At 42.7% G+C, this 23,944-nt stretch overlaps 1 protein-coding gene across 1 annotated transcript in view; it reads right to left on the bottom strand.

Moving 5' to 3' along the window:
* The window catches only part of gabbr2 (gamma-aminobutyric acid (GABA) B receptor, 2), a gene marked incomplete at both ends in the record, with an annotated part of 152,123 nt that overhangs the window by 20,083 nt on the left and 108,096 nt on the right, over positions 1-23,944 (bottom strand). Inside the window, one exon of the mRNA XM_079176597.1 lies at positions 20,705-20,827. Within this exon, the coding sequence (XP_079032723.1) occupies positions 20,705-20,827 (123 nt within the window). The remainder of the gene's footprint in view (positions 1-20,704; positions 20,828-23,944) is intronic.

The following is a 23,944-nucleotide window of genomic DNA, read 5'->3' as shown; positions in this document are numbered from 1 at the left end:
GACACTCCGCTTCAACTCATTCTTATTCTCTTTTCTCCCCAAGGCGGTAATTTCCGATTTGGTTCAATACCAGAACGGCCTTTGGTGACATTGCCCTTTATTGCGAACCAGTCAGAGTAATCATGGACCACAATACATAGAAATACAAGCCCAGCATCATTATGTCAGTAATAACTTTCATTTTACCCGCTTCACTACATTTCCCATCATCCCTTGTCAAACAAATGTGTGCCAGAAACTGACTTTACTGCCAAGAAATAATTTCCATTGTTCTCTATTCATTATCTCTCCCTGTTTACACTGTCTGATACAAGACCGTCCTATTACATCATATAATATCTTCCTCAGGAAATTACCGGAAATGATCTGCCATGTTAAACATTAATTGAACAGGCAGACCTACTGTATTTAAACCCGCCACAAGCAAGTGCAATATGTTCACAGAATGAATGAATTTGCTTGCAGATACTTCCTGCTCCAGCACCTAATAACATCAAATGCAACAGTGATTCAACAGAATAAGAATGCAGACTATAAATGATCTATTCCAGCCCGGCTAATATTCATCTTACTCTTTATGCAGAGGGAGGAAATTGACTGGAAAAAGCAAACAGTCCAGCAACACTATTCTCTAGAAACATGCTGTCATCATGACATTTGATTACCCATGTTGATAGCAATAAGAATCTCCGTACTTCCAGTAGAGGGAAACCAAACCATCCTCTTTTGAGGAATCTGTCTTTCTGTGTCCCTTGTCCCTCCGTTTGTCCCTGCAAATCAAGAGTATTAATTGAGTCCTTTGAGGCCTCAGGTTGCCATGAGCCCTGTGTTGTGGTTGCTTAATTGGCTCTGTTATTCACAAGCGAACCACAGTGCACTGTACTGTGTTAGTGTTAGAGGCCTCTGAGTACTGCTTGTCTACTTTCTCGAGGGAGTAGATGGCAATATTTATACTGACTGCAGTTTTGAATCTTACTCTATGCATATAGTATGAATCTGTGTGTCTTTGGTTGGAACTGTGCCATCTAGAATGCTCATACACTTTTCTTCGTCGTTATATAAGTCTATCCTCCCTCTTCCTCTACTTTAACTCGACTCCATCTCATCATGTATCTCCCTCCCCCCTACTCCACAGCCTCGCTCTCTTTTCTTCTTTTCAATTTATTTATTTTATCCTTATTTTAACTCACCCTGCAAATGGTCAATAATGAATCTGTTATTATTTATTTATTATTATTTATCATATATTCAACTCAAATCCTACTTTTTTACATGCGAAAATCTGCTTGCGGGGTAAGAAACACGTGACAGCACTGTATACTGACGTTATGTAAATGACACAATTACTGTCAAGACCACGTCACAACATGAGTGACATCTTCTCGCTTATTTAAAAAAATAAGACTTAAGACAGCACTCTCTGCCCATATTTTTGCACCACTGATGTAGTCTATTTCAACATTAGTTCATAATAAAATTAATCTTTACAACCATGGCGCCCCCTTTGTCTTTCTTAGAGCCAAGGTGTGACAAGACCCACTTCAGTGACTTGTAAGGATGGATGTTTTCTGCAGTGCCAGCTTCATCAGCTTAAGTGTGTGTGATAGTGTATGGACGCTAATAGGAGCAGACAGCATAATAGATCCCCTCTCCTCCACAGACCTCCGTCAGCTGGCCTCAGCTATACAAGACTCAGGTATTTGGAGAACTACACCACACTGCAAAATTGTCCAATTACTGTACATGTATTTGCTGGAATAAGTTATATTATCGCAACACGAGTGAAGAGACCAGCCTGATGTCAACCCTGATGTGGTCACTTGCTTCGATGAAGGTCTCTCAGCAGGTGGAAGGATATTAAACCTAACGAAATGATTCCACCTCGCTGGCAGTTTTTCATTGTTTAAAGAGGGCTTTGTCTTTCTCACCACGAACCTCCATGTTGTTCTCGGTTTTGGCTCTCTGACTGAACAATTTCTCCGTATTCGTCTCATTCTTTTCCACCTCATGCCTGTTCAGTGACTCCATCTCCATTCTTTTTAGTCTCCCCTAAATCTTTCTACTCTCAATTGATCTCATTTTTCCTCTCAGTTAGCCACATGTTTCACAAGTTCCCTTTGCTTAACATCTTTTGCTCCTTAATACACTGTCTTGTTTCACTTCCTCCTCGAAGCCATCCTCTCTCCATTCTCTCTATTCTCTGGTCCCAATCCATTGCCTGCTGGGTCCGGCCTCTCGCTCGACTTTAGGGAGAGACCTAATGATGCAGAAATGCAGCAGTGCTCTGCAGGAGCTCCATGCTGCGCTGTGAGAGCAGGAAGGAAGCGCACACACACTCATAAAAACACAAATGTGGGCACACATACAAACATGCACATTCAGGCACAGCTGCAAAGGCGCAATTGCAAATGTACTCCCATATGCCCGCGCGCACGTGTCAGGGGCAAGCAGTGACAAGAACTTGGCCAGTGTGCCACACTGAGGGCAGGGAGGAGAGTTATAAGATAGGAGCATCAATGGCAGCCTGCAGGAGCTGACACAATGAGTTCAACGCCATTGGCTTTATATGACAGCCTTGCCAACACCTCGCAGTCTCTCCGTGGAAGACACACACACACACACATGTCCACACAAGCATGAGTCAGACACTCCCAGGGGCATCTCTCCACCTAGCTAAAGTTTGGCTCTGACAAACACAACACCTTATGGTTGGCTATTGGTGCCCAAGGAGGAACAGCAACACAGACACCATCCTAATTCCATCCCTGTACTATCTCTAACAGTACACACAGCACTACGTCTTAATTCATTTGATATACAACACAATATAATTCATATGAGAGAGCGTGTTTAAGCACCAGCGTGTGTACAGTACAAACCGACTCTGCTACATCAGCAGCAGGCAGGACGTCCATAAGAGCTTAACAGTCAATTACTTCAACTATCAATGGCCTGCCATAGACTGCCTCCACAAGGACCGCAACCAGTCACACCAAAGAATGATGCAGCCCCGCCAATCACAGTAGAGGAGGATCCCACCTGAGTCATAGGGGTGAGGTATGGTCGCGGACGGGAAAGAGAAGTCAGATATTTTTAGCTGCCACCGCAATACTGCGTTGAGTGTTGTTGGTCTGTTGACGTGCACGCAAATAGTTAGAGAACCTGGGCTTCAAACAAATCATCAAAATACCACGATGTCTCTGCTCAACTGAAGAGGAAAAGAGTATGTATAATGGTATATTTTATATTATATCAGTAATGATGCTAATATGTAAAAAAAAGCAGATTCAAGGTAGCTGAGGTCACATACATATCTTCTGCTGAAGTGCGCTTGAAAATGGAATTATGAAAAAACAGCTTTCATCTTCAATGTAGAGATTGGTGAATGGAGCTCCCTTTTCCTTTGTCAAGTATAACACACACACACACACACACACACACACACACACACCTCAGTGGTGGCCTCTGAATACGCATGCACTCACACGCATTCACACACTTACTTTTCATCCAATTTGAGCCCATTGCCTCACCGATCCAATAGATCTGTGCTATAGCTCAAAAAACAAGCCCATTGGATCTCTTTCATTGACGGCAGCCGTCCCTCCGGTCCAGTTAAAAGGGTAAAACGATGCCAAGAAAGTGTCTATTTAGAAGAGTTCAAAGCAAGACACAAATGCCTTTTGGACAGACAGTGCCTCATTGTGTTCCCATTTGAGCAAGAACATGTGCTTTTCACATTAATGGGCTGGACACTGCTCAGAGTGACATACAAATTGTGCAGTCTGGTACAGGGTGTCCGCACAGCCACCCACTGAGTCATCAGTAGCTGTCCAAGATGTTTTCAATGCATCGAATCAGCAGAGATCCTCAATATCTTATGCACAAAAAACATAAACTCTCAATTCAGAGTCCATTTTCTCAGGCCTCTCATTCTGTTTTGAACACATAATATGAACAATCAGTGCATGGAAATTTGTGGTGAGGAGGCCAACCGTATAGCACAGACACTTCTTTCCTCACAATTCTATTAAATATGCTGTGTCTTGTTTTTGTTGTTTTCCTGCATGAATGAATAATATTTTCTCAAATGTTCCCATTATTTTTATTGCAACAGCTTATCCAACGTGTTTTCACACGGAGTAGATCTACTTGTGATGAGTAAACTGAACTTTATTTGTAAAATTGGCAAAGTGGCCCTTTATAACTATGACTTTTATGACCTCTCTCAACTGTCTTTTTTTCAAAAATCTGTAGTTACAGTCGTTTCAATGAAGAGAGATAAAAAGCAGAAGACAAACAAATGAAAACACCTATATAGCCAGAGACGGAGTGATCTCTCAATATGGCATCAACCGATCGAAGAGGAGACAGACGATTAGAGAGAGAGAGAGCGTAAACCCCGGCAAAGCAGAGTAATAGCTTCGCTCTGATGTCCTGGCCACATGGAGCTGGCAGTGTGACAGAGAGATTATTATTATCGTCAGATGGTCAGATGGTGGTTGTTTTCGGGACTCAGCTGGTAGAGTTTGGCCATCGGGATCATCACCAGGTGCTGCCACGTCCTCCCTGGGCACAGACCCACCATTGGAGGGCACTGCAGGGTTGGCGCATTCCCTAGCAGGCAAGGTTGTGAATAGAATCATTTTGGTCTCTTTTCACTTCCAGGATGGTGCCATATTTAGATAATATCAGAGTTTATCTGAATGAAGACGAATGAAATAAGGAAAGAAAGAGCAAATAGAAGAAAGAGCAACAAAAAAAACCACATCTGGACTATAGCGCACTGAGAATAAATAAAAACACGAAAGGAAGCAAAATCGAAGGGAAGAAAGAGGCAGGAGGCTTTGCTGTTTGAGCACATGTTCTTGAATTAATTTAGTCCAAAAATGCACTGTAAGAATGGAATTTCTACTCTGATCCAGGCTGATTAATTAAAAACCAAAGCCTTGTTAATTATACCCAGCTATCTCAGACAGATGAGCCCTCTGATGCGTTGTCTGTCCCTCTCTGTGACGCTCAGCTCCTCTGGCGTTGTCCCACTTTAGTTCCAGCTCCTCTGTCTCTAGTAAATGTATACACCTGGGAGATAAGTTCACATTGCAGATAAAATCATCAGCCCTACTTTGCCCTCTGTTTGTCAACTGCAGCATTTCGATGCCATTGTCACCTTTTACGCCCAGATGGAATGCGTTAGCAGCGTGTTTGACACATTTAATTTTATTTCTTTACCAAATGATATATGCTCCAAAAGGCATAATGCAAAATACTCAAGGGTAAGTTGGGACTGCGCTGCAACAAAATTCTACCACTCCCTCGCTGCCACTTCTCATTTCTTTCTTTTTATAGGTGTAATGAAGAACAGCGAATACACCTCTTTCTTTCGTGCTCTCTCTCATCTCTCGTCTCTCCATTTCTCTGCCACCTTATCGATCCCCCCAATCCAATCAGGCTCTTGAGGCTACGTGAATCTCATTCTGAGGACATGGCAGCACATTTAAGCTGAGCACAAGTCGATAGCAGTATGTCTTGTGAAGGAATGCAAAGTGTGTAAGTACATATTAAGAGTCTTTGTCTGTATGCTTATTTAAAAACATGCTGCAAATCAAGCTTAGAAATAGATGAATGTGAACTATCGGGTAAGAGTAAAGAATGTGCCTGTGTACTGGCAGGGCGTAATAAATAGAGTCCTCACATATTACCAGCACATAATTAGTGTATGTACCATAATGTTGGGGTATTATTAAAACGTGGACATACTGTATCCATTAAATGATATAGATAGATAAGGTAACAGAGGAAATGTAGCTTTTTCATGGGTGCTTGCAACCTGACACTTCACTGCAGATACAGTACAAACGCTGCACTGCTGTTTGAAACTGCAGGGCAACTCCTCCATCACTCATTCATGCATACACACACGCACACACTTCATTAAGTTTGAAACAGTTATTATATATACACATGTATGTGTGTGTGTGTGTGTCAGATAGAACCCAATATTGCTGTTTCACACCGTCTTTAAACTTAGTCACATAACACTATCTGCATGCTACGATTGCAGTACACACAAGATGCTGTAGCTGAACAACGCTGCATTTGCGTCTGTATCAGATTACCTCACAGCGTTGAACACTGTGTCACGCACAAGAACCAAACCATCCATTAGGATCACAGAGACACAACTGCAGGCCAGCAAAATGAAAGACGGGGTGGATAAATACACAAACAACGCATACAAACACGCACAGAGATTTGGTGAAGGGCAGTACGGTAGTCGATGTCGCACAGTGTGTCAATCAGGTTCATTACCGGACAGATGGCTGTCGGTGACGTTGGGTGGGTGTGAATGTGGGGAGAAGAGGGGGAAGCATGCCTGATAAGATAACACCTCTTCTGTCTATATAATGCACATAAGTAATGCATTTACATAGGCGGGTGATAAGCAAATGTGCACACACACACACACACACACAGAGCAAACCAACTTGCAATCAGCAGATTGTGCTTCCAGCATGCACAGATCTCTTCACTGCTATCTAATCATCTCCCAGCTATTTTCTGCTTCTCTTCATCTCTCCGCCATCACCTCTTCTTGCTCTTTCTCTCTTCCTCTTGGCTCCTAACAACTCTTCTGTGTCGCTGCTCTCTCACTCTCTCACAGTGACACATCTCACCATTCAAATCTCACGCAGAGAGCGCCTGCCTCGCTGCAGCTGATAATGTGCAATGCGCCACAGAGAAGGAATCAGACAATTTAACACAGAAATAAACAAGCAGTTCACACATGACAGGTAATTCATCATTAATGACTGCAATTTACAGCCGTCATTTCTGGTTCTGGCCCCGCATAATTAACATAGTCGTCAACATGCTACAGTTCTATTCCATTGTGACAAGCATACAGTCAAAAAGTCAAAAGCATTCATGCTCAATTTATATTCATGCTGACAAAGATCACTTCATCTCTAATGTGTAGCTTTGGCAATAACTTCCATGCTAATGTTGCAAGATGGTAAATGCACTTGACCTCATTGAGGACACTAACACCTCCCTGATGCCACTGCTGTGATAAATCGGGGGAAGTGTAAGATTGGAAAAAACTGAAAAACGTGAAAAAGGTAACAGCGAAGATAAGTGAATGGGTTATAGTTCAAGTAGTGCCATATGGTTTACATCTTTCCCCTGCTGTGATTCCTGTGACTTTCTGGGAGTATTGATCCAAGACATTCATAATCTTCCTCTGCTCTTTGTGTTTCCAGAGGTTTGTGGATGTGCAGAAGTGGCTGCAGACACCAGGGGGACAGAGAGGGAGGGAATATGAGAGCGCTGAAACCAGGCCCAAGGACAGCTTGTTATGCTCAGTGGATCGCAAATACGGGACATTTATTGGTACATTAAAAAATTATAACTATTAGTTGCAATACAATGATGTTGGGTGCAGAGTTCTTGGCAGCAATGGCGTATTTAAAGAAGGCAGACAGCAATTATCAGCTGAGAAATATCTTTCTGAGCTTTGCCAGACAGGGACCATCAATTTGACTGAGTTTCCTTAAAATGAAGGTATCGATGGCTTAACACAGTCACACAGTGAGGCTGTATCCATTTAGAACGCCACACATCCGATTACCACTGAAGTCAAACCATTTCCATCCTTTCTTTTTTATTTAAAGAGCATTATTAATAATGTCTGAAGCAATATTGATGCTTAAACTGCTGAGCTGACAGCAAAAAGTGTGGGCTTGGTTCTGAAAAAGAAGATGCACGCTAAGATCAAAGTACGCGGAAAATTTCAGAAGGGTCGAATCCAATCTCGCCGAGCTCCGCTCACAATGCCCAAGAAAACCTCCTCTGGGCTCTTTGAAGAGTCGACTTTGGAAATGACATGACACCAAATCACAGGTTGGAAAAAGAGGGACAGAGAGTTTAAACAGAGGTGAAATTCATACGCACACAAACACCCAATGCATCACTCTGATGACTCAGAACGTATCTGTCACAACATCACATCACAGAGAGAGTGGCAGATTATTTGCTACATATATCCAATGACAACCGACTGAGTGAAATTGTAGACCTGGGGGACTGGGTTACATGAGCAATGGACCCCAAATGTGAGAGTATTGCAACCTTTACCGACTGTTTGAATTAAAATGAACAGCTGCTTATATAAGCTGTGCACACAGCATGGTCTTGCTGATATCAATCATATAATTTTATATTTGCAATGCCTACATTATCAGTAAGGTCAAGCAAGTAATACTTCTCAATTGCAGTAGTTTTTTCGGGGATATTTCTTATTCTGCATGCTTTCCATGCCGACACGTCTACACACCTACGCCCACACATTTTAACATAGCATTAACACAAATACCAGTAATCACAAACACACACACAACAACCGTTTGTTTCATCCAACTCCAATGAGTTTGAGGCGGGAATGAGATTGGCGCAGTGCCAGCTTGTTGCAGCGCCGTTTGGGTTTAATTATCTGACCTTCCCGTGGACTGGCTCAGAGGCTCCCTGCCGATGGCAAGTGCTAATCAATGTCACCCTCGGCAGTGTGATGATAAGTAGCCATGACACCCTTTATTCTCCCCTCTCTCCCTCTTTCTCACTCTGTCTCTCATCACACATATTCAACTTCATCTCCCCTAACGTCTCTATTTTAGTATTTTCTGGTATACAGGCAGTCCTCCCTTTTCTTGGCTCCCCCCTCTCTCTTTCGCTCCCTCTTTCGCCTCTTCCTCCCTCTCACAAGCTTCTTTCTCCCTGGCCTTTCTTCACCTTCCTTCTTGCTTTTTCTCCCACTCTCCTCTTGTTTCTCCGTCTACCTGGAGTCTCCGTAAGTCCTCTATCACTCTGTCCCTGTCCTTCCATCTTCAGCCCTCTATACTGTTACTGTTAGTTTAAAGTCTGCAGTGTGCCGAAGGCTCAAGGTCTTGTGTAAAAGAACTCCTCCACTTAGCTGAATGTATTTGTATTCCTGGGCTCATAGTGCTGAGGCAGCACCGGTACTTTGTTCAAGCAGTGGCGAAGTGCTCTCATCTCCCCATCACTGGGCGACCTTGGTGGTCTCCTATACCTGACTCCACGGAGCGGTGTACGTGAGTTTAGTGTGTTTATATCTGTGTGCGCATGTGTGAAACTGTGTGGTATCGGTGATTAACCTTTGCCTAATTGACCCCTCCCCTCACGCAGTGTCATTGAGGCACAAAAGTCTCCTCGTCCTTGAGGTGAACACAGCTCCGCAGAGGCTGTGCAGTGACGATGTCGCGCTGGTGCATGCAACAGCTTGTGGGTTCACATAATTAGGAATGAAAGTAAAAAAAATAATCGGCAGTAGATCTTGCAATAACACAGTTCTCATCACATAGCTGCTAATTTCATCATGAATCCGTCACTGTGGTTTGCTGTTTACAGCACATTCTGAATTATATTACATACAAGACAACACTGGGCTCATTCATGGTGTGTCGAAAATAATCGTCATGAAATTAAAACAGTTGGGTGTGATGTCACTGAGCTACTCAAGAGGAAAAAGTCATCTGTAAAGAAATGTCCATAAAAGGCAGATAATAGGCCCTAGTTTTGTACCTTTTACCTATCAAATGGACAAAGTGTTTCCTTTAGTTATAGACACAGATTTGTGCCAAATCAGTCTGCACTAAAGTCAGTCAAGGTACCACATTGATTGAGGCTCCTGGATGTTGAAAAGAAAAAAAATAAACAATCTTGCACCTGGTTCAATCCCTGGCAGCCGTACTTTCAGCTTGGCCAAGTGCTGTGTGGCAAGTCAGCAAAGGTCATATAGTATTCTTGGCACAGCACTTTAGTGACAACTATTGGTTGGTCTTTGTATCCTGTTTCATGGTGTCAGCACGAAGATCAGTGATAAACAGCAATAAGGTCTGTGGGTGGTCTTTCCAAATCAGAAGAGAAAGGAAAAACTAACTCTGTCCACAAAAGATCATGCACATTGCTTTGTTAAGGTACCAATGTACCAATTTGAAATTACTGGCAATATTAAAAATCTAAAGATCTTTAAATTATTTAGCTTCTATAATAAAATAACTAATACCCTTTTCTGGATATCGGTTGCCTACTCGAGCATCAAGACACCGGTTTTGTGTCACATTGCTGTGAGATCTAGAAGCACTTCCTCATTTGTTTCGTTTCATAAACTAATCCAAATCGAAATATTTCCTTAAACCTGTTCATTCTATCTCTCTCTTTCTTTCTCTTTCTTTAGATCAGGGCTCTATTGTAGCCCATTGAACTAAGGGGTTCTTATTCAAATATGAGCTGTAAGATGTCCCCCAGTGTTCCAGTATTATATGTATGCAAATGAAAGAAATACTGTATTACAATATGTTTAAAAGAAGGTTACATTATAATAATAAAGTAAATCCCTAATGAGCTACAAGGTTGCTCAGGGGAATGCACCTGGTTGGGATAAGTTGATTGGGTATTTGGTTGGGCTAAGGTTCGATGTCAAGGGTTGCTGACACAAACTTTCTTATCCAGAAAAGCAGCTTTCTGAATGATAACAAGGTTAATTATGGTCAAATCGATGGAGGGGCTTGACAATTGTGAGAAACATTTGTGTTTAAGTGAACCTTATCATCACCTCACGGCCTCTGGGACCACAGTCATCATCGGCAGCATCATTATCGTCACCACCAAATACAGATTCATCGCCATCATCAAGAGCTGCATCACTATCCCGAGTCTCAAACTAATCATGTCTCTGCCCGTGGCCAGATGAGAGAGAGAGCTGCCTTTCCCTTAACTGTGTGTGTGTGAGCGTGTGTGTCAGCTGCTGAGCCTTAATGGAATCCTCAGGGCTGTGGATGAGCAGAGGAGGAGGAACATTGACGGATGTGTCTGGTCACTGATGGAGGTTGTCTCTGGTATGAAAGAGAGACAGAGAGACGGAGGAAGACGGAAAGAGAGGCCGAGTGAATGGAAGGAAGAAAAGTGGAGGAGGAGTGCAGGAGGCAAAGAGGGAAACAGAAGCCTAGATGTCATTATATTTATACAAATAGGATGTAGGTGGGGAGCATGGCAAACGTGTATGTGTGTGTTTGAATAAGATCACAGTCGGATATTACACTGACTACATTTTCTGCAATTAAAATTGTCAATTTTGAACAACTGAACGAACAAACAGAAACAGCACACCTTCCCTTGTGTGTGCATACATATACAGTACAATATCCAGTGTCCACTTACAGAATACACTAGATAAAGCCTTAGCTGTAACTGCTGGTACTCTTGACACCACTTTTCATTTGGAAGACTTCTAATTGGTCAATTGCATACCCCTCATGCTCAATCAGCTGTTGCCTAGCAACAGCGGTTCAGGGGGAGCAGCAGGAGAGGAGCAGGGGGGGGGAAAGTGCCGGGGCCAAAAAAAATGCGAGGAGAGCAAAAGAGAGGTGTGGGTGATGGTGGAGGTCGGGGGGGTAATTTAGTGTGTTAGAGAGAAAGAAAGACATACACAGAAGGTGAAGGAGAAGGGAGAAGTCACACAGCACACACAGATGGAGATAAAGTAAAAGGAGGTAAGTATCGCCACACAATTCCATTTTCAGCTGATTCACTTGAACAGGCTCAGCCATGCACGACCACATGTCCAATTTACCAGCTAGAGTGTCAACAAACTGTCCCTCTGAAGCGGTCCTTTTAAAGTGCTTTCCTGCATGATTCACTGATACCGCTGTCAGCTTACCCATGCCGTACAGTACTGTTGTCCCTCACGATACAAGACATACAGCATCAATATTTCCCAGAAGAAAGGATAAAAAAGAATCCTGTGTGAACTGAAACCTGCGTTGACTTGGCTAGATATCCGGGTCCCCCTCAGCTTTCCCTCCCATGATAGATGGAGGCATAAATCTACAACAACACAACAAACATGAAAATGCTTTCAAACATTTAACAACTTTTAACACACTTTAGGTTGTTAAACCATTGCAGAGGTAAAATCACTGACTGCAAGATAAGTGCAACTAAATCAAACTTTAAATATAGAACCAATGGAGGCGGGACCGCCCTGACGGTGATCCCAACTTTGATTGGATAGATATTTGGTCCATCATTAAATATGCTTCTCACAATCCCAACCCCCGGCAATTCATTTTAATGATCTGTATTGAGCTGATTTAAAACAACACAAGTTGCATCTCATGTGTAGGCTGAACGACTCCTTTTTCATGCCCCTAGTACTTTCTTTATAATGTAGGAAAACTCTTCAAACTCTTCAAACTCTTCAACTGTTTCAGATGTTGGTTGTGGCTGTGCCTCCAAACATATTTGTCTTTCTCTGAGATTATGTCAGTGTTATTACGAAAGGAAAATAGATTATGTTTTCTGGTTTAACTGCTGCGAAGAAAATAATTTTAGACTCTTGGAGGTCTCCTCATTCTCTCCCCATCTGGCATTGAATTCTGTCTTAACCCGATGTTATCTAGCTGGAGCTTTACATCGCACAAATTAGTGACGTTGCTGAATTTACAATACAAAGGATTATTTTTCCTCCTCTCGCTTCTTTTCTCCTTTGGTTTGGGACTTTCATTCATATTGTTGAAGAAGCTTCTTGCAAGAAAGTATACATAAAACATATTCAGCTTCTATTTTCATCAGTTCGCAATGCAGCATTCTTTATGTAGGTTGAGGTTTTAGTCCTTTCAGGTGGAGGGAAGTCGTGACTCCTTGTGCTGGCTGGGACATGTAAAAACGGGCAAGACTATAAACAGAAGCGGGTATCCCCCGAGGTAAAACCTGTGACACACTTACTGAGACTACCTTTGAGGACCTCAAATAACAGGCCAACGTCAGAGGCACCACGCTGCTCTGTGCCCACCACAAAGGTAAAGCAGAACTGTGCACAATATGTGCAGAAATGGCTCGGAAGAATATAATTGCCAAGGAGTCGTATCTGTGTGTCTCTAATTTGAAGTTGTGATAATGAGGTGGTTATGAGGTGTCAAATCAGCAAGATGATTTTACAACTGAGCCTCCTCTGATGGAGGCCTTTCGATTAGGAGAAGGTTGTTAACAATGCAGCTGCCTACAGTAGAGCCACAACTCTTTTATTCACCACAACACTAGAACTTGATGCAATCTAACAATGTAACACACGCAGTAACAATACCTTAAAGACAAGACAAGCTCTTAGACACTTGTGCAGCCATACTAATCCCAATGAATGTGTGAGATCTATGTATCCTTCCCCTTTGTTCTCTTCCTTCTTTCCTCCAGAGTTGGTCGATGAGAAAAGGCCTAGGTGGGTGGTGGTTATCCCTTAATGACCCAGTTTATTTTGAATGGGCATTGATCTCAGACAGTGCTTTACTCAATGCTAACAAAGAAGCCTCAAAGTTCATTTCAGCAGCATCTTGGCACTTTAAGTGCTACATGGATGACATTATTCTTTATTTAAAAAAATTCTTTATCATTTCCAATTCTTGTCATATCACATATTTGTCTTTGTCATTGGGAATATGATTACTCATGGTTAAATGCATGTGTAATCCAATTCAGACCTTGCTTAATCTTCCCGAATATGAGGTATAATGAATGTTTAAGTATTCTTTCCATTTAATAACATCAATGTTTTATTTCCCTTAGAGTGTAATTTTGAGATTTAATGTAAAAAGGACTATCATTTTGGCCTGTTTCTGCAGAGCAGGATGTCCTTCAGATGGCATTCACACAATCAACAGCTGACTGAGACTGCAGTGGAGGACCTGTGTGAGAGTGCAGGAGGAGGGGGAGCACCAACACTGTGGGCAGGTGAGTGTGTATGTTTGTGTGTATGTGTGTGTGTGTGTGTGTGTGTGTGTGTGTGTGTGTGTGTGTGTATGTGGGTCCAAAATTGCAGTGTTAAAAAGGATTTTACAGGGGTGTATGCATTTTTTGTGCAAAGCTGCTAGCCATTTAGTGTACAAGGTGCACATTCAAACTCACACATACAGACATTGGCTTGTTAAATCGTGTTATCATTGCATGGTTGGTAAAATTGTAAATGGGTTATTTACAAACATCTGGTGCATTCAGGTGCTTGCAGGATATACCAAAATCTGAGATTGAAGAATGATGCTGTGTTGTAGGAAACTCAAGCAAAACAAAAGCATGGTCTTCGTTAAAGGGTCAACGAAAGTACTGTATTAAAAATGTTCTGTTTAGAATGGGCAGGGTTTCTCTTGAGCACATGAACACGCTCACTTGAAAGAGTTTTGTAAAAAAAAATATTTTTAACTGCAAAGGTGACAGAATGTCACTATGATCTGAATCCAGTGATTGCCTAAAAGGCTAAATATGACTGTAGACTGTTTGCTGGCACAGGTCTCACTCCCTTTGGCCGCACTAACCTCTTTCCCCAACTCACCCTGCCAAAACACAAACCTGGCTGGAACTGGAGACACGGCTTGGTGTCCATCCCTTCCTTTAAAGAGGTGACATGGAATTGGAAAATTGATAAAAGAGGAGATGGTGAATTGAAAAAAGGAACGTGTGAGGGGAAAAAAGACAGGATAAGGTAAAGAGACACGGGGAGGTGGAGAAAAAAAGAAAAGGGAATGTTTCAGATCAGCCTGAGACTTCTGAGACTTGTCCACTGCTACTGCAGTCACAAGCTTGTTTTTCTTTTTTCTCAGCTTTTTCAGCGCTCTCCCGTGGGGTATGAGTTTACCAAATGAGGAGAAGCAGGAGAGGGATAGAGCAAAACAGGAGGCAGGAGGTATGGAAAAAGAAGGTGTCTGCAAATAGAAAAGAGGCTGGAAACACAATTCTGATGGATAAACCTGGACAACAGGAATGAAATGAATAGATGAGAAACGTGGAGAGCAAGAGAGAGAGAGAGACAGTTCCACAGTTAGCAACTAGGTAAGCAAAAGAAAACTGAATACATAAAAGAGAGGGGATTGAATGTGAGAAAACCATAGCTCACCTAAGGGAGCAGCAGAGAGTGTTAGCAGATCTGTGAGGGGACACTGCGAAAAGTCACCATTACAATTGAGAAGAAGAAGATGGACAGAAAAGACGCGGGTAAAAACAATCTAAGCTTAAATATAAATAACCCAATATCCCTATTTTAAGTTAATGCTTCTCCTCTAATTGTGGTAATATTTGTGGTTTTCAAGCTAGCCGAATGGAAGTTAACAATGTACATATCTAAGTGTGAGGCTGCAGCATGATTATTAATTATGCTGCATTTATACCAAACTCTTTAAACAGTATGCTATTCAAAGAATACAACAATGCTTTAAAAGACTCAAGAGGACACACAAACATGTGACAGGCAGTATCACTACAAATAGTAAATATTTCCAGGACTAAAAGGTAGAATCAGTGTATGATTACAAAAAGAACAATCAATAGCAGGTAGCTTGGTCTGAAGTAATTATTAATAGAAATTTCCACAGATGCAAAAACTGGCCATCCCATATGTTGCCTATAGCATATCTGTTGTCTAGAATGTTGTTTCCCTCTTTTCAGGAATTGATTAAATAATAATGTGTTTTTTCTGTCCTATGAAAATAGTGTATGTAAATATTATGAGAACAGATGGTGTTTCACAGTCTATCAGCGAGAGAAATAGCTTTGTCGATGTGGTTTCACGCCATAAATAAAAAAACGGCTACCTGAAATCTGAGGCCATCATTCCACCATCGTCTCATAAAGAGGAATATTTCCACATTAAATGCTAGTAGGTTTCCTACTGGAGCGACAGTATATGGGGACAGATGCGATTGTCAAAGTACTATGATAAAACCCCCCCCTCTCTCTCACACACACACACACACACACACACACACACACACACACACACACACACACACACACACACACACACACACACACACACACACACACACACACTCCTTACTGCGTACCGGTCAGCACGGCAGAGGTAGGGAAGCAAAGGGAAATCTCTGTGAGAGTTTCTAAACTTCTGCATGAAACAGTGCGTGCATGAGTGTAAATGTGTATTTACACCTTTTCTGCTCCGGTCAGTCTTTGCTAATCTATCAGCCCAACGCATGCATTTTTATTTACATGTTTAAAATCTCCTCTACGTGCATCGGAATCCTGAAGTGGGGGCCCCTAACCCGCTATTTTTGTCTCATGGATCAACAGCACAGCTCTCCGTGTTATGGATGTCAGAAACCATGGCCGTTGCCATGGTGATGCCACACTGCAATATAAGCCCGCCCGCCCGCCGATGCTTGCAGCAGCTTCGAAGCTGGGAAAAAACGAGGGGGGGGGGGGGGGGGGGGGGGGGGGGGAGACAGGAGGACAGACTAGAGTAGAGGGGTCTGCGGCAGGATCCACCAGAATGCTAATCAACCTTTCTCGACGGTTTGTCCTTCATTATGCAGGAGACAATGCCCAGGACAACAAAAGAGAGCGTTAACGTGTGACCGTTAACACAGGCATACGTAAAAAAAAGCATTTCCATGCGTGAGTGGGCACATACACTCCACATGTACACAGGCTGAAACAAACATCCAAGGTCATGCGCATGAATACACACACATACACTGTGCAACTAACACAAAAATGAACAATCCGCACACACGTGTGTGAATTGACACTGCAACATGTGTCAGTACGGCGAGGCTTAATCTGATGGCAACCAGCAGTCTGCCCTGCTGCTGAAACATCCACGCCATTAACAAATGCTTAATTATTAACGAGCCACAAAATGGATCTAATTGCTCACTACAGCCCAACGTCTCTATATCAGCCTTGCCAGGACGTTGCTGGTACAGCCGGAGTTGTTCCTGCTCTCAGGGGGGAAAAAAGACACTGACATGCAGAATATTCCCTGTGCTGTTAGGATTTAGAGTCAGACCAGTGTAAAAACAGCTGTGAGCCAGTGAAGTTGCAATTACCATTTTGGCAGAGTTGCGTATAATCTTATCACCATCTTTTATTGAATTCAACATATAAGGTTGCCTTTTATGTACACAGTGCATGTTGAAGTGCAGATCATAGACCAGAGGTTGGGGACAATGTCACGGTCACATGTAATTTCTGGTGAAGGCGTATCATCTGCATACTGTAATTGAAATAAGACTATGGGGTCAATCTCTTCTCTTTGTATAGTCTCAAAGCCTTAACTCCCCACATGATCTCTGGCCCTTCTTTACTTATATTTGAGAGGGTATTAAATCAGTCATGTTTTATGAAGCATTCCACAAGGATCTATTGTCAGCCTCTTCATAGTTTCATCTTCTTGCTAATGCTAATAAAGGATGCAAAGGGGGATGCCCTAGTTTTGCTAATGGTAGCTCATTAAGCTTAGCTTGCTGGATTCAGCGGGTTCACCCCTGGTGAAGCAGAGTATTGACTTTGTCCATGTTTCCACAGGGTAAATCTTGGCTTTACAGAACGAGCAAGATCATTTAAGTAATTTAACCACTTGCAATATTTAGATGTACCCATATCTGTGACCGCCACAGGAAAAAATGCAGGAGTACTCACTTAAGTCTACAACAGAAAGTTTCTCTCCCAAACACACACTTGTAGAGATGATCATTCCTGAGTGTCTTCACACTGTATGTGTATCTGAAGCAACTACAGCATCTCTCCTGTAAACAATATCTGAGTACCCTTGTTGGTCCTGAGTCAATAAGGAAACCCTCCTGTGTGACGGTTCAAACAACAAATGTGGTGGACTAGCGAGCACTGTGACAGTTCAATAACACCATGTTGTCATACCGCAGACCCTTGGGTACAGCAGGTAGTTACAGCGCTGTGGACCCAAGGTCAATGCTATTCCCAATTCCCCACAGTGGGGAAGGGAAATGCAAGGGGGGGGGGGGGGGGAGGAGAGATTCTGAAAAAGACAGACAGAGGCAGACAGAGGGAAGTCACAGGGGAGGGGTAGCCTAGCATGATGTGAGTGCTTACAGGAAACTGGGTAACTAATGGTCCTTCTACTTGCGCCAATTACTGTTGGTCAGTCAGAGATAGTCTCACTGGCTCATGAGCTCTATGGAGACCATCCACCATGGTCCCATTCCTCGAATAATCATTCCCATTTCGTTCAGACCCAAAATAGAACAGTGCTAAAAAACACAAGGGGATATGTTGGTGGGGGCAAGTTGCCACAGGTAGAGGAGAGAAAATAAAATATGATTCAGTAAGTCCAGTTTGACCAATTTGTTGGCCCTGCCGGAGCAGCCTCATTGAAGCTGACGAGGAGGTTGTGTTATTTGATAATATCTGTCTGAATGAGGCCTATCGCTCCTCTGTCTCTGGTAATAGTGCAATATGTTTTTTATTCTTCTTCTTTAAAATGCCCCAAATAGTTTTATTACCATAAACATTTTGTTTATCCATGATGTGTTTTCGTTTTCCCTTGCCCCACTTCCCTCCTTACCCCACTTCTGGGTATTTGGGTTGCCATCTGGTTTCTGGTCCCACCTGACAAACCTGGGGGCCCAGAGGAGCTCCAGGCTGAACTCTTCCCACAGCTGAGCCTCAAGGGTCCACTGCTGCTGGTGCTGGAAATCTGGCAGGCTAGGCAGGCATGTGGAGTCTCTGCCCCAGCCCAGGCATGCAGATCCACAACCCCAGAGGGGATGCACACTCCTACACTGAGTGGTTAATATATTCACAACTCTCCCCTGGCCGGGGGCTTAGAGTCTGAGAATACTCCACGAGGACCCGACTGCATACACTGACAACATTCACAAATGAATATGTTAAGCAAGGCTTTGCTACACCCTTTAGGCAGGCTTAAATATATAAGTGGCTATCATGACAAAGGAAATATGGCTTTGTCTAGAGTTGTACAAATGTGCTAAGTATACCTTCAGAGTGCGATCTAAGGAGCACAAGAATGTAAATAAGTCTGCCAAGATATCATTCATCCTTCCACTAGTTTCTTCCTCAGAGATCTCCCACAGGAATCTTTCCATCAAGGTCTAAGACAGAAAACAACCTCAGAAAAGCGGACCTACTCATAGTTCTCTTAAATAAGCACTATTTATCACTTCACAGGTTTTTCATTTAATTGAAGACACAAAAAAGTCAAAACTTGGTGTCAGCCGCCCTTCGACCGCCCACGGGACCTTGGCAACAAGCAAGCAAACAACATGAAAATCCATTCAAAACCATCAAAAGAAGTCTCCATAAAAAATCCACCATGAGCCTTTCACTGCAGTGGTCTTCTGATAACCTCTGTTTAGTAGACGGGTCAATGGGGATCCAACCAATGCCATTGATTTCTGAGGATTTTGGTCTCTTGGGAGCCAGTTAGCAGTCTTGCGGCCTACATACAGAAGTATAGGGGGACTTGAAAGACAACTCATTTGGGAAAATCTCCATTTGGCAGTATTCATAGTGTGTGGTCTTCAAAGACAAACGATTTAATCTCAGCTGCAGAGGAATAATTGCTCCTACTTGCCAGTTGTTAGCAGCAGCAGTAAAGTAAACATAATCTCTCCTGTTCAACTGAGTTACTTGTCAGCCCATTGAGGGAATAATACATAGCAATGTAAAGTAGATTTTTCAATAATGCGATCGTTACTTCAATATGACATGGACATATCCGATAAACAGGTAAGCAAAGCCTACCTGAGGTTTTAACATGCCATCAGATAACACATTATTGTCGTCTTCTTTTGAAGACATACCTTGATAAATTCAGATTTATTGAACCACAGCTGCAGTTACAGATCAGTGTCACACACAAATAGAGTTCCCACCCTAATTGTACAGTATCCCTCACTGCACCAGCTCTATAACCCATTTTATCATTGCACTGCATTAGTTGCCCTCTGCCTAATGCGAGTCCATCTTTTTGTGTAACAACTTAATAGATTGACGAACGAATGTGTCCTGCAGCCTCTTATGCTTAACCAGTCGTACAGTGATCCATCTGCTTAACAGCATGAGGGGATATTCTCAAAAACAAAAAAAACACGAGACTCGAAGCTACTTTAATATATGCAGCTCAAAATCTTCCTGACTCAAGCATTTAACCCAACGCCTAAGTGTTAACCTGCACAGAAAGGCAGATGTACCAAACAGGGAGGCCATACTATATATTCAATGCAGCGGAAATCTGCATAACCACAGCTAATAAATCCTCAGAGAAAATAAATATGCAGTTGTGCCTTCCGAATTCACAGTCTGCATTCCCTTAATACCACTGATAGTTATGTGCTAATGTCATGCCGAAAACACATTTCAAACACCGTCAACCTTTGATGCCAAAGCTACAGTATGTTCATTTTAGACAATTGGGTGCACAGCTAGACTAATCCTGTACCAGTCTCAGATAATCTGACTCTAACCAATCGCAGCAAAGCAGAGTTCATTTCTACTCTGCACCACGCCACCTCTCCAGCAAGGAGAATGTGATGCCAAGTATCTCTTTTCCAACAGGCCTTGCCAAAGTCTCACATCCAAGCTGGCAAATGTCCGGCCATGGGATGAGCGCAGGAGGCAGCAATGGCTCACATCCTGACCCAAAAATAACAAGCACAACAAAGATGCTCACGATACGGCCCAAGGCGGACATTTTCTTTGCTTAAACTCCAAATACACAGGCATTTTAAGCAAGAATCTGTGTCACTGGGATTCTCCCAGCTGGGGCAAATGATGTTACATCAACATAAAAAAAACACAATCAAGCGAAAGTTTAGACGACATGTGAAAAGACATTGATATGAACACTGACCTCCAAGCTGTACTCTTCCACCGTCCTCTTAAGCGGGTCCACAATCTGCCAGCAAATGAGGATGCATAAGTCGATTAGCAGCATCCCGCCAACGATGATCAACAACTTCTGGTCCTTTATGATCTGAAGGGGCGAAAACAACATAAGATACTTGCATTAGCCGAATAGTTATGTAATTATCTGTGGAGCCATTTTAAACAACATTTCTTTTTGACCACTGTAATTATGTGATTCTCATCCCATCTCAGGACCTGGACCCCTGCTGGTTTCATTCAAACATCTAATCAGGGACTGATTACAATGGATTTAACTGCAATTAACCACCCACTAGGATAGGAAACCCGCCAAACTGTCCAAAATTCCAAACGATAAAGACCTGGTGCACAATTTGATACTGACACATGTAGTATATATTTAGCAGGTTGCACTCCAATGGCCCAGGACTGAGAACCAGTGGGGGACATTCAGTCCGTCGATACTCTGCCACCGGAAAGCCATGATTGTTACCTTTTGGAAAAGATCCACCAAACAAGAGCCAACGCTGTTGACCACCAAAGCCCCTCTTTTTAACCATGAACTTTAGAGGGATGAAAGCCGTGACCTGTTTGTGATCTTTATTTATAATAGTGTTTGACTGTCTGGAACAGCAGATCAAAGGAAAGGTCAGGGAACACAGGCCGGGCTGTGTTTGGAGAGTATCACATAGCCCAGTGGTCTCACGTAGGTCTCCATCCGGCATGAGGGGGTTGTTTTTTGATCTGGTGTCTTTTGATGGTGTTGGCATTGAACAAATATAGGCAAGACAAAGGACATTTCTTGTAGAAATACTATAATGCTTCAGGGCAGCTTAGCGGAAGATAGAAGCAGAGTTGGACAAATGTCTTCTTCAAAGCCAATGAAAAAATATTTGACGACAACAATAAAAATACCTGTATATTAAATGAAATACATTTTGGTCAAATCTGGCTGAAAAAACTAACATTCTATCATTTCAACAAGTAAATAGTTGTGACAAAGATTAGCAAGATTTCTGATATTTTAGGGGAATTTACAAAAGAAAAAGCACCACCATCTGCTCAACTGTGATATGTTACTCTGCCAACTGCGTCTGCTAGACAAACTATAATGACTCTAAATTACCTGAAGTGTTATGTTCGGTTTTCTTTCCCCAATACTGGCACTCGATACATATCTACTAATGTGTCTACTAATAGATTTGATTCAGAAATAAACAGTATAAATTAAAACGTTGAATGTGCACTTGATTTTGAAATATTATTTTTTTCTTTTTATTCTCGACGACTAAGCACATCCGTGGGATGTGGTTCAAAGCTCTGAAAAACTTAAGTTCTCCTTGAGTTATGAGTATTGTTTTCAAGGGCAATAATGAACTTTCACGCTCAACTACATGTATTCTATTTTTTTTACACTTGGTTGCATAAAAATCCGTTTACTGTGTAGTGTAAACCAACAAGGCCACGGGCTAGCTATGTCTGCTGGGATACTGTCACATAATTCAAGTTAAAATGCTGTAGCCAAAATGTAGGGCGCTGTAACAACAGTATGCTACTACTTATAAACAAGATCCAGGAAGTGGGGTGACGTGATGTTATTTTCAACTCAACAGAAGTGAACGTGTGTACACATGTGTCTATCTATGCAGGCACGTGTAATGAGTTAATGGGTACAGTGTGTTTGTTTAGCTTTGCCCTATTTCTGTGTCTGTGTGTGTGTGTGTGTGTGTGTGTGTGTGTGCACATCCAGCAATACATCACAAAGGAGTACTCACCAAGATAGGCAGACAGACAAATAGCTGCTACAGTGGCCTTGGGGTAAAGGGTTGTATTTTGAAAGTGTGTATGTTTATCTGTGTCTGTGGTGTGTGTATATAGAAAAGGAGGACATTGATTGACAGACCACCCCCCCCCCCCCCACACACACACACACACACACACACACAGCGTCTCTGGCACTGAGCTCTTTAAGAAGTGAAGGAGTGCCGGCCGTAGCCCGCCGAGTGGAACCCTTATCGAACACACCCCTGATTTACAATCTGTGCACTCCTCGAAAAAATGGTGGAGGGTAGGCTGGGAGAAGGAGTGAGGGATGCAGTTCCAGCCCCACTGTTAACTGTTAAGATGGTTAACACTTGTGGTCGTCCCTCCCCTGACAGCGGTTGACAGAGATTTCGGGGCAACAACAGCAACTATCGCTCTTCTGAAGCCAAAGCACCTGCACTTAATCAGTGTGGAGGAAGTGTGATGCGTCTGTGTGTCCTGCAAACAGACCCAGGCCATTAACCAACAGAGAATACATCTTGAGGTTTAAGGGCCAAAATATGCAGTCGGGGGTAAATGCCGCTTGTGAAGAAACATTGGTTTTGTCTCCGTTAGCCAGGGGAAAAGGGTGGGAGAGGGAGAAGTGAGCCAAGATAATTGGGAATGAAGGGTCAGGGCAAAGCTAGAGAGCCCAGAGAGGCGACATTATTTTGTTTTCTTTGACTCACAACAAGACCTTGAATACAAAAAAAATGAGACACAGGTCAAGTGTCATTCAATTGGAAAAAGCTGAAAAAAACCCCATCGCAGAGTTGCAGTAGAAACAGGTAAAGCAGAGCTCGGTCATGAGTCCTTATCTTGTAACCTGTACTCTGGACTATCTGTGTATTCATATATCCTTTGCCCTCTTTTTGCAGCTTTCCCCTTTTTCTTTTCACTGTGTCCAACCTACTTTCTTTGCCATTTTGTGCCATGTTGTTTGTCTTGTCCCTTGTTCTGCCCTGCTTTGCCTTCCTCCGTCTGTCTCTCCACCCTCCCTTCTGCCAATCCCTCCAACCTCTCAGACTCTTTGATCCATCCCTCTTTCCTCCCTCTCTTCCTGCTCTCTCTCTGGCAGGCCACCCACACTTCCTCCAATATGCAAGAGGGTGAGAGAGAAAGAGAGTGGGAGAGAGACAAAGAGAAGGGAGAGCAAAATCTATAAATACAAAAAGGCCAACACTCAGTGAGCTCGGCACCACTTTATATAACTAGGCCAGTGAAACAGATTGTGTCAGATGTTTAAAAAGCCATTTGTATTTCTGAATTCTTTTTTTCACAGAGAAGATTCTAAAAGCAGGTGCCAGGGGCTGCCAATCTTTGTTAAAAAGTACGAGTGTGAATACAAGCCCCCTCACACAGTGGGCAATGATAAGCTTCCTAAATAAGACTGTCAGGTCTACATGTTTCATGGAGATGTTTG

The sequence above is a fragment of the Pholis gunnellus genome (genome assembly GCF_910591455.1).
Source record: "Pholis gunnellus genome assembly, chromosome: 16".
Lineage (NCBI taxonomy): Eukaryota > Metazoa > Chordata > Actinopteri > Perciformes > Pholidae > Pholis > Pholis gunnellus.
The sequence above is the reverse complement of the archived record's forward strand: the minus strand, read 5'-3'. Positions and strand labels throughout refer to the sequence as shown.